This window comes from Mobula birostris, chromosome 21 (genome assembly GCF_030028105.1).
Source record: "Mobula birostris isolate sMobBir1 chromosome 21, sMobBir1.hap1, whole genome shotgun sequence".
NCBI classification, from domain to species: Eukaryota; Metazoa; Chordata; class Chondrichthyes; order Myliobatiformes; family Myliobatidae; genus Mobula; species Mobula birostris.
Genome location: NC_092390.1, coordinates 47,948,007 through 47,960,434, shown reverse-complemented (window position 1 = coordinate 47,960,434; position 12,428 = coordinate 47,948,007). Strand labels below are relative to the sequence as shown.

The following is a 12,428-nucleotide window of genomic DNA, read 5'->3' as shown; positions in this document are numbered from 1 at the left end:
AATGTGCTAGGTTTTCTAAAATAGACTTCTTCTACCTTAGGCCATGAACTTATCAATCACCTCTCGTATGTTAGCCTCTTTATTCTGGAATCATCTTTGTGAACCTCCTCTGGACTCTCTCTGATGACAACACATCCTTTCTAAAATATGGGCCCGAAAACTGTTGACAATACTCGAGTGTGGCCTGACTAGTGTCTTATAAAGCCTCAGCATTATCTTCTTGCTTTTATATCCTATTCCCTTTGAAATAAATGCCAGCATTGCCTTTGCCATCTTTACCACAGACTCAACCTGTAAATTAACTTTCTGGGAGTCTTGCACGAGGGCTCCATGCCCTCTGCATCTCCCCATTTAGATAATAGTCCGTACTATTGTTCCTTTTACCAAAATGCATTATTCTACATTTCACAGCACTGTATTCCATCTGCCACTTTTTTGCCCAATCTTTCAATTTGTCTACATCCTGCTGCAATCGTGTTGCCTCCTCAGCACTTCCTACCCCTCCACCTATCTTTGTATCTCCGCAAAGTTTGCCACAGAGCCATCAACTCCATTATCCAAATATATACACTTACTGGCATTGACAGCTTATTTATTTATTTATTCTTTCTATATTCTTGTGTATTGAATTGAACTGCTGCTGCTAAGTTCTCAAATTTCATGACACATGCTGGTGATAATCAACTTGATTCTGATCTCTTAATCTCAAAAACTAAATTAAAAACTAAGGTGGCTTAGAAGAAATTAAAATACAGGATATTAGAGAGTTAGTTTAATCATCAAACTTTTTCTAATACCATCCCTGTATTATTTTTCTTCATGATGTTCTCCACAGTATTCCAGAAATCCTAGTTATGGTGAGGTATTATACTGATGTGTATCTAACAGACTCAATGCAAAAGCAAATCTGTCCCCTTGAGAGTCACTAGAGATGACAGATTAAATCTTACAACAATTCAATAGTTTCAAGATCATATTTATCATATCAGGTTAATTAAATTTGTATCTGTTGTCATAGCATTGGAAAATAAACTTTACTTAAGGGCAATTATTTCCTTCAAGGTCAACACAAAATCAAATTTATCCCAGAAATGGTGGGTCCAATCTTGGAGATGACCCTTATTCCAGAAACAGAACTGAGAAAAGCCACAATTGCAATATTTTTTGACATGATGCAATGTGAATTTCACTCAACAAGAAGTTTCCAGATGGTAAGTGATCTTCTTGAAATCCTGAAGGTTGTAACTTATCACATCACAATTCTATAATTAAGATTCAGAAATACAAAAGGCTGTGCTATAAAATAAATAAAAAGGATATATAGTGAGTCAATTTATTTAATCAAAATTAATGTTATTTTCAGAATTATATTGATTTTTCACTCTATGCAGTGACATTTATGAAGTGTGTGTAGTGTACCAGTGAAGTCACACAAGCATTCAAATGGAGAACACATCCTCCTTATGCATTATGTTTTACTAGCACAGATGTTTCTCTAGTTCTACATGGTGCATTCAACAGTTTTAAAGTATGAATTTTGTAATCAAGATAAAATATAAATGAAGCAGATGGTCTTTCATCTTTCATTTTTGATAGATTTATTTTTCTCCCAGGTTGTGTTCATAAATTAGATATTTCAAAAATGTAAATTCTGATAACGCAACTCCATCAAAGTAGTCTAATCACTTACATTTTAAAATAATTAGACCTCTGTAACTAGAGTGGTAGGAATAAGTTGCTTTAAAGCTATTGATATTATTAATCTACTATTTCAGTAAGTAAATATTATACAGAAATTATATGTAAAGCTTGGAGTGTACTATAGATATCCTGTGGAGTTGCTTACAATGATTTGTCAATGCTGTGAATATTTATTTGAACTGTTTATACGTTTGTGCTTTGTTGTTTTATGTATATATTCTGCTGTAATTTATGTATTTGTATTGACATAGGTTTGCATATGTTAAAGGAATATCTATGTATGTTGATGTTTATGATGAATATTATTTTAATGCATTAAAACATATGCTTGCATTTGTTCTTTTATTGCTGATGTGTTGTCAGGCTGGATTTAGAGGCATAAGTTTTTAATTTTCATCTACATGGAAGAGTATTATAACAAATGAAGCATTTATCAAAAAATAGATCTTTTACAATACCATAAACTCCAGTGCAACAAGTTATTAGATGATGGAATAGCAGGTGTTGTACCTTTTTAGCAAGTCCGTCAGGATTGAGGGCATCATACTTCTACTCCAATTCCTGAGATGGTTACCAATAAGCCAAATGTGAAAACTACACCTTTCACCTATGGGATGGGTAATGGGCAATAGGGTTATCAGGTGGGTATTTAGTGAGGTGATCAGCTCCTTCTACTGCTCATATAGGGCCTTGCATGTACAGTGTGTGGTCTTAATCTTGTCACTATCAGTTCACATGCAATTTTTCCAGTTGGAGTATCATGGGTCAGAAATTCCCAAGAGTCCATTGGAATATTTAATTTCTGCCAAGGAGGCTTTAGGCACACTCTTGAATCCTTTACTATAGCTGCATGATGGTCTCTTCCCATGACAAAGTTCAGAATAATGTCTGCTTCAGGAATCTGGTTTCATTGCTGTTAAACCCACCGCCCTACTGTTTAATTTAAAGCCCTATCCACAAACCTAGTTATGTGATTTGCCAGGACCCTAATCCCAGCATGTTTCAGGTGGAGCCCATGCCATCATCCCCAACTCTGGTGCCAGTTCCCACGAATTCAAGCTCACTTCTCCCACGCCAATCTTTGAGCCACGCGTTTATCTCTTGATCTTGTTCACCCTGTGTCAATTTACATATGGCCTGTGTAGCAATCCAGAGATTGAGGTACGACCTTAATCGAAGTATTGTGGGCAACTTTAGGTATCATACTTCAAATGTTCATTTTGGAGAAGAGGGTTAAAATATGAGAACTATTCTTGGAGCTGATAAGATTAAGAGATGACCGAAACAATACCTTAAAAAGATGACAGTAAGTTTTGATAGTCCCCATTCTGATTACCCTCTCACCTCTTCTCTTCACCTGCCCATCATCTTCCTCTGGTTCCCCTCATCCATTCCTTTCTTCCATTGTCCACTGTCCCCTTCTGTTAGGTTCTTTCTAATTCAGCCCTTTATTTTCTCTATCACATGCCACTTCTTATTCATCTCCCCACCCCCACCCACCCACTCATCTTCTCCCTCTCCTGGTCTCACCTATCACCTGCCACCTTTTACTCCTTCCGTCCTCCAACATTCTTATTCTGACTTCTGCCCCCTTGCTTTCCACACCTGATGAACGATCTCAGTTCAAGAAGTCGGCTGTTTATTGCCTCCCGTAGACGCTGCTTGACTTGTTGTGTTCCTCCAGCATTTTGTGTGTGTTGCTCAAGACTTCCAGCATCTGCAGAATCTCGTGTTTACATTGTTATTTTTATCTATGGGAAAATATGATGAAAATCTTTGCTGCACTTTACACACATCATAAGGAAGATTCTATCCATTTATCGTTAACACAGCATGATATCGGTGTATAATTGGTGTAAAATACTTGAAGCTACTTTGCGTATTTGATGGCAACAAGCATCAGAGTTTTATTTCAACCTCTACAGCACCACAACCAAGATTCTAATCTACATCTCCTATCATTTTGTTTTTCCTACTACACTCTAGATGATTTGCTCATTAGTCATCTCCACAGCCTAAATATTTTCAGAGTGCCGCAGCTTGTATCTTCATTCACATTCTGCCCTACACTAATGCTGCCTTATTGTCAAACTGCTGGCTCTTCAGTGAATATTGATTTTACCATTCATATGTTCATTTTCAAACTAAGCATGCTCTCTGGTTGCTCGTCAGTTTATAGGCCCCTCCATCAGTCTTCTACTACCACAGTTCCATTTCTGACTCGTCTTTCACATTATCTGTTTCACCAGCAGTAATTCTTATTTTCACCATCATATTACTGCCACACTGAAATTTAACTTCTGCTTTGTTTTCCTTGCCATTTTCAAATGTCTCCTTTGACTTGCTCATCCCCAACTATTTTCATCAATATGGCGGAATATTATAACAAATGAAGCATTTATCAAAAAGTACAACTTTTACAATACCATAAACTGCAGTGCTGTAGTGATTAGGTGACGGGCCAGCAGTGTTACAGCTTTTTAGGAAGTCCCTCAGGATTGAGGGTATCATACTTCCACTCCAATTTCTAATAAGCCAAATGTTTTATGTAAATATTTGAAATAGAACTTAACATTTGATGCCTGTAATAGAACATAGAACAGTAACAGAGCTTTCGGCCCACAATATTGTGCTGAACCAAATAAATTAATAATCAAATGATCAACTAAACTAATCCCCTCTGCCTACACAATATCTATATCCTTCCATTTTCCTCACATTCATATGCCTATCTAAATGTCTCTTAAACGTCTCTTATGTATCTGCCAGTACCACCACCCAAGGCAGTACATTCCAGGCACCCACCACCTCTCATATCTCCTCTGAAGTTACCCCCCCTCATCTTTAATGCATGCCTAGTGGTTTTAGCCCATTCAGCCAATTGAGACTGCTCCACCATTTCATCATGGCTGATCCCAGAAGCCATTCAACCCCATACACCTGCCCTCTCACCATATCCCTTGATGGCCCGACCAATCAGGAATCTATCAACTTCTGCTTTGAATATACCAACGGACTTGGCCTCCACTGCAGTCTGTGGCAGAACAATTCCACAGATTCACCACTCTTTCACTAAAATACTCCTCCTTACTTCTGTTCTAAAAGGTCACCCCTCAATTTTGAGGCTGTGCCCTCTTGTTCTGGATGCCCCCACCAGAGGAAATATTCGCTCCACATCCACCTTATCTAGTCCTTTCAATATTCAGTTGGCTACAATGAGATCCCCACTCATTCTTCTAAATTCCAGTGCGTACAGGCCCAAAGCTGCCAAATGCTCCTCATATGTTAACCCCTTCATTCCTGGAATCATCCCGTGATCCTCCTCTGGACTCTCTCCAATAACAATGCATCTTTTCTAAGATATAGGGCCCTAAACTGTTGACAATACTCCAAGTGCGGCCTGACTAGTGTCTTGTAAAGACTCAGCATTATCTCCTTGTTTTTATATTCTATTCCCCTTGAAATGAATGCCAACATTGCATTTGCCTTCTTTACCACAGACTCAACCTGTGTTAACCTTCTGGGAGTCTTGCATGAGGACTCCTAAGTCCCTTTGCACCCCTGATCTTTGAATTTTCTCCCTACTTAGATAATAGACTGCGCTATTGTTCCCAACACTGTATTCCATCTGCCACTTTTATGTCCATTCTTCCAATTTGTCTAAGGTGCCCTGCTCCAATTTAATACTCTCCCATAGTTATTGGGGTCAATATCACTGATGGTGATATTGTCACATAATTATCCATACTTATCTTTAGCTATAGTTACCTTAAAACTTAAGGAGCTGTGGTCATTGTTCCCTATCTGCTCATCCATTGAAAGGTCAGTCACCTGGCCAGGCTCATTACCCAACACAGGTTCAGTGCACAGCCCCCCCCTCTTGTTGGACTTTCTACATAGTGAATTAAGAAACCCTCCTGGATACACCTGACAAATTCTGCTCCATCTGAACTTCTTGCACATAGAACGTCCCAGTTTATATTAGGGAAGCAGATATCCTCCATGACAACAACCTTATTGTTTTTTACACCTTTCCTTAATCTGGCTGCATATCTGCTCTTCAATAACCTACTGGCTATTTGGGGTCTGTAGTACAGCTCATCTGAGTGATTATACTCTTCCTATTTTTGAATTCTACCTATGAAGACTCGGTGTACAAACCTTCTATTATGTCCTCTCTAAGTGCAATTGTGCTATTGTCTCTGAATAGTAATAGTAGTGCAACTACCCTCCCCACCCACCTTACCTCCCTCTCTATCTTTTCTGAAGCATCAAACTCCTGTAACATAAAGCACCCATTCTTGTCCCTCTCTGAACCAGATGTCTGTAATGGCCACAACTTCTTAGATCTATGTACTGATCCATGTTCCAAGTGCATCACCTTTACCCATAGTACTGTTAGCATTAAAATACACACACTGCAATCTGTCCATCCTATTGTATCTGTTACTTTCTACTGTCTGTTTTTACTGGCCCTGACATCTACCTTCCTCTCCATCCCTCCACTTTCTGACCTGGTTCTCTGGTTCCCCTGCAGTTCAGGTGCAACACGTCCCTCTTGTACACCACTGTCCTGAAGAGGTTACAATGATCCAAGAATCTGAAATCCAGCCCCCTATACTAATTACTGCATCATTCATTCTTCTGTACTCTCTGAACTAAGGATTATGGATTTATAGACAAAAAAAAATCACCTGTTCTTACCTCTGCATTCTCTCTGAAATCTTTGAGATTTGTACTCACCTGGGTCACTTACTCAGCCTTTTCACCCAAGTTGCACAATCAAAAGAAAATAATCACAAATGTCTCAGCACCTTTAGCCTCTGTCTGTTCTCATCAAAGCCTGACCATGCTAAACAAGCCCACTCCAACAATGGCTGGTCCACTTCCACCTCGCTTTTTATTGGCTCAAATAAAATTCACTGCCAACAAGATTTGCTTTTTTTCAAATTGATCCTGTCCTGCAGCAGTGTTGCTCTCCTACTTGGTACTTCAGAGAATATATCAGTACTTCTCCATTATGTATTAAAAGGTAATTAAGTTCCTGGTAATTTTGTAACTTCAAATAGAGTATAATTTTGATCGCAACAGATCCCTTTCATAAACGTTCTTTTCTGTTTTTTGAATTCTAAAAAAGGAGTTAAACTGCTTTTGCTTTCAGTCAGGAGTCTTCCTATTACAAAATTGCACTAGCTTCTGATATTTTTGTTTGAATTATGCTTTAGCTGAAGTACTGCTTATGTGTGTAATTTAATAACTCTAGCAATCAAGCAAAAGGTCAGGTATTGGAGGTTCAAAGCCAACTAAAATTTCACGGTTAGTGTATCATACATCAGGGCTTGGAGTCGTGATGAGGATCTGGGCCATGGGTGATTAAGATGGAGGGAAAGTCCTTTCAGGAAATCAGTGAGAATGAGATAATAAGAAATTGGCAGTCAAGAGATGATATGACATTGTAACTAAGGAGAGTTAGGATGCGGTTGGGGAAAAGCTATGGACAAGTGTTTGGTCCCAAATGACAGTAGAAAGGTAATGAGATTTGCATTTGTGAAGTCCCAGTCCATTAAACCCTAATTGTTCAAGGATAGAGCAAAAATAATGGCTCCTTAGAACAAGATAATACAGTTTTCCTGCTGATAGTCCAAAAGAATCAAAAGATAATCAGTCCAAGTTGTTTAATGGCGGAAAATAGTTTGCAAGTTGTGCAATGTTGTTTGGAATATTCAGACATTAATCTATTGTGATGTTACCAGGAATAAATAAAATACTGAAATATCCAGCACTAATAAAATATTTGTTAAATATTAACATGTTTGATTACAGTTTGAAAATGAGATCATCACCAAGCTTGATCATGAAGTGGAAGGAGGCAGAGGGGATGAGCAGTACAAAGTGTTGTTTGAGAAGATGTAAGTTTCAATTGTAAAGAATAAAGTATTGTATACTTAGGTTTTGTACAATGAACAGTTTGTGAGCATTGGAAAATATTTGTGAGATGGATGTTATATTACTTACAGTATCTTTGAAATTATTTTTCTATATGCCTAAAATAAAATATGACATTTACTATTTTATGTAGCCTTCTGGAACATTGTCGAAAGCACAAGTACCTTGCTAAGAGTGGAGAAAATTTTGTCATGCTAGTTGTCAGGCTTATGGAGAGGCTTTTGGATTACAGAACAATTATGCACGATGAAAACAAAGAAAACCGAATGAGCTGTACAGTTAATGTATTGGTAAGAGCTTTTGTGATTTGTCAGCTTCTGGAATGTACTCTATAGTTCACTTGTTTCATTAATACTTATTTAATCCCCAAATATTGTTCAAAGTTCAAAGTAAAATTTATCAGGGTACATATATGTCACCATGTACAACCCTGAGATTTCTTATTAGCAAATCTATAGAACTGTAAACAGGATTTGTAAACTGTAAACAAATTGTGCAAATGCAGTAATAAATAAATAGCAATAAATAGGAAGCATGAAATAACATCATCATGGCATCATAAAGTAAAAGCCCTGTGGTGTTTATGGGACACCTATAATGACCTAAAGTTTTCTTTCTGGAAAATAAAAGGCTAGAGCAAAAAATAATGCATGTTTAACATTCAGCTTTTGATTCTCTTCAGGGTAATTTAGATGATTGCTTGGTTTTTATTGGAAATGACTGTTTCAAGTTAACAGCATAGAAGTCCTAGCTCCAGCCTGAGTTGTTTCCATTGCAGATACTTTTGGAATTGTTGAATTTACTTTACATTGCACTGAACAGAATAAATGCATATACTTTAGATATAACAGTGGTATTTAGTATATGCATTTACTCTGTATCAAATCATTATTCAAGAGATGTTGATGAATAGAACTGAGAAATTAAGTATATCTAATCTCACTGAATTATTTTGTCCATCATCTAGTTTCCATAGCCTTTCGCTACAAAAATCCCCAGTTGATCTTAAATTTAATATAGCTATTTGAACTACCATTTACTGCTTTGGTGGGATTATATCCATTACATGCTGCATTTAGAAATGCTCATTATTTTTTTCTCCTGAATGGTTTGTTAAGGCGATCTACTGATTCTTCAGGTATTGAAAGATTACTGTTCACTTACATAAGGAAGAGATGGGCCTATCAGAGACACTTGGTGTCCCAAAAATTGCTCATTACTTTAGACAATGTTGTCAGTTTTATCATTATTTGAAAAATGTATTTTTAATAATTGGAAAGAGCTAGTTATGCTGCCTCTTGTATCGTGCAATTCCACTGGGAATTGGATGCTGATAATTTATGTTTGTCTTTGAATATGCATTCCCAGACCTCTTGTCTATTCTCTGTTAATAGCTATGCATACAGAAAGTTTTGCTAAAACTGTCTATGTTTTAATAAAACACTTACCTGAGTAATAAGCAAATCGGGGAATGATAATAAAATTTTGTGAAAATGCGGTTTGACATCCCAACACTTAACCTCTTAAGGGAATGGTTCTCAAATATATTCTATGAACTTTTGAATGTAGAATGAAGAAAACATTTTTGATAAATAATAACTATAAAGAGAGCCCACATTGATAATCTCATGGGAAGCTATATGATAATTTCATTGCTCTTATGAGAGCATTGCATCTTATAATTAAAACTTGAAATATATATACATTCAATGTATCCATCAAACTAGTTGGAACCATGATGAGTTGTCAGTATAGCTCTTAATTCCTACTACTTCATTAGAATAGGAACACCAACTGTGAACAACAGTTTTGAAATTGACTTCAATCTGAGGGGTTGGTTATATTTAGATGCAGGTTGACATTATGTTATAGTTCTGCCAGTGAACAAAGATTCTGAAATTTATAAGCTATTATTTTTAAGTACATATTTTCACATTTGAAAAGCCTGTGTGTGTTAGAAAACTGGTAAAAATCCTTTGATCTGCATTTCAGAACTTTTACAAAGAAATTGAAAGAGAAGAAATGTACATCAGGTATGCAAAATATTTTCACAACACAATTAAGTTGAAGTTCTGAATTGCCAAAGAAAACATTCCTTTCCATTAGATGAATAACAGTTGGTCAGTATGTGAATGTTGAGCTTTGTTGGGTCTTCTAATTATCATTGAACAAGCAAATTCCAATTGGCAATCAGGCTTGATTCATATCAGAACTTGGATTTCTGGAAAAAAGATAGGAAGCTATTTCATTATTGACATTGCACTAATTAGAAAATATTTAATTTTTAGCTTGCAACTTGTGCACTTTCATCAATTACTTCAGTGATTCAGGGTGAACGCTTGTCAATCACAGATCATGAACACAAAATGAAAAGATAGAGGGAGTCCAATAATAACCCAAATGGATGCAAAAGGACTATGCTATAAATTTCTGAAGAAAGAAAATCACAGACGTGCTCCCTTTAACATACTTTACATGAAGCCCAGATGTTCTTTATACTCAGTAAACGCAGTTTTGAAGTGCTGGAGATATTATCTGTAAGATGATACCACCCTAGTACTACACAGATTTCTGAGTTTGAACCCAGATAATTCTAATTCAGGCGGAAGTGCTACCAACAGAGTTCTAGCTGACACCAATCTGCATAAATTGCACAAATATATTTTATGAGAATCTGGTCTTACATCCACATTATGCATTGATGACAATATATGCCATTGCAATATGTTAAGCAAGTGTTACTAATTTTCCATAGCGTAATGCTTCTATTTTCTGAAATATCCAACTATATTTACTCTCACAACCCTACCACACCTTTAATTCCAATGTCCTCTTACTGACTTCCACTGAATGGAATAGCTGATTAGATTGTATTCTCAAATCCACATTCCTGTATATCCACAGTAACCTTTTGCCCTTTATCTATCAAGATCAGTCTATCTCTGTCTTAAAAACATTCAAAGACGGTTTCCATTTAACATTTTCATTTCATTTTCTTTTGTCAAAAGACATTCCATGGACTCATGACCCTCTGAGAGAAAGGTTTGGCCTCATTTCTGGTCTCAAATTGACTGTGTCTTATGTTTAAACAGTGACACCTAGTTGTAGATTCTCTCCTTTAGTAGAAACAGCATTTCTCATGTACTCTGTCAAAACCACTCAATATCTCATATGTTTCAATGAAATCCCCTATCATTCCTCTGAACTCCAGAAGATACAAGCCTAGCCTGTGTAACTTGCACATTCCAAAAATTGGCTCGTATATCTTCTCTGAACGGCATACAATGCAATAACTTCCTTAATTAAAGAAACTGATACTTAGGCAGGAGATTGGGGCTGAGAGGGAAAATGGATCGGCCATGATGAAATAGTGGAGCAGACTCGATGGGCCAAATAGCCTAATTCTGCTCCTATGTCTTAGTCTTAAATAGTACTCTGGGTGTATTCTTGCCAAAGTGCATATAGCTGAAGCATTATCTTCCTAAATTGGATTATATGATTATTATAAAACTGATTATATTGCATTCTCAGATATCTGTACAAGCTGTGTGACCTGCACAAAGAATGTGATAACTACACTGAAGCTGCCTACACATTGCTACTTAATGCAAAGCTGCTAAAGGTATTTTTTTTAATTCAGAGAATCAAATTACTTTCTAAACTTATGAAAACTATTATTATGATGATGGTGTCAGTAACAATGAAGGAAACAAAATAAAGCAGGTAATGGGTTTAGTCAGCAAACCGTCTGTCTTTGTTTATTGTAGTTAAGAAAATAACCTTGCATCCAAATGTCAACTTTGTTTCACAGATTTGAAAGCACCAATCAGTTCATATGTTGGAAGTTGTTATTATATCAGCACTCTCTTATGTAAAAATGTTTCACAAGGAGCTAGAAGAAAACAGTAATTTTCTTTGTAAATTTGTGGTTTAAAAGCCATGTCATAATGCTATCTCCTGAACAAATGAAAAATTCTGTCATTTTTCTAATTTTCAATCTTCCTCTCACATGACCACATTGCTTTCTTCCAAGTCATTGCTTCTTGAGTTGCTGGCAGTTAGTTAGAAGTATTGCCACCGGAATTCTCAGTTCAGATGAGGAACTGAGTCATGGAAAATCTGTCAATTCTACTGAAATCAGTGCTGGCCCGGCATCAGCTCTAATTAATGTGGCAGTTCCTTTCATTAGCTGTCTCACTTCAATTCCAAAGCACTCTGCTAGTTAATGATATTTTTCTCAATATGGTTGTTTAGTGGAAGTATGATATATTTTGCTTCCTTATTAATGTGGCTGATGCAGAGGAAATGGAATGTTTTTTTCATTCCAAGTAGTTGGTGTAAGTACAAAAAAAAAGGCCAAGATGCACCACAATCACATGTTCCAAACATGCCTTTTAAGTTTGCCATTGAAATGCGAGTGAGCAGGCATGTACCTCCTTGTAAGTACATTGAGACTGTTTTATGAAACCAAATTTGATCTTTAGCATTATTATCATTTACAAACCTTCTCTCCAGCCTGTTGTTGCAAACAGTCTCTCTGTAAACATTTCTGTCAATTGGATTTCTCCTTACTTCTTTCTTCTTACAGCATCCTACTTAAGTAGCCCTTCTTTATTAGTTGTTTGCAACCATTCTGATTTCTCCCCCCAGCTATGGTCTTCTGATTAAGTCAATGCATCAAAAAACTTCCTTGAGAAATACAGATCCCTCTCATTTCTCACCATTGCTGCTCATCTCCTAATACCCAGATTTCTACTCCCAGAGTGATCCTGAACAAATTA

At 36.7% G+C, this 12,428-nt stretch overlaps 1 protein-coding gene across 3 annotated transcripts in view; it reads left to right on the top strand.

Annotated features, from left to right (window-relative positions):
• Positions 1 to 12,428, top strand: part of dock1 (dedicator of cytokinesis 1) — a 555,786-nt gene that overhangs the window by 426,817 nt on the left and 116,541 nt on the right. For all 3 annotated transcript variants that reach the window (XM_072239408.1, XM_072239407.1, XM_072239409.1), the window contains 5 exons: positions 1,063 to 1,211; positions 7,525 to 7,610; positions 7,781 to 7,937; positions 9,640 to 9,680; positions 11,179 to 11,269. In XM_072239408.1, the coding sequence (XP_072095509.1) occupies positions 1,063 to 1,211; positions 7,525 to 7,610; positions 7,781 to 7,937; positions 9,640 to 9,680; positions 11,179 to 11,269 (524 nt within the window). The remainder of the gene's footprint in view (positions 1 to 1,062; positions 1,212 to 7,524; positions 7,611 to 7,780; positions 7,938 to 9,639; positions 9,681 to 11,178; positions 11,270 to 12,428) is intronic.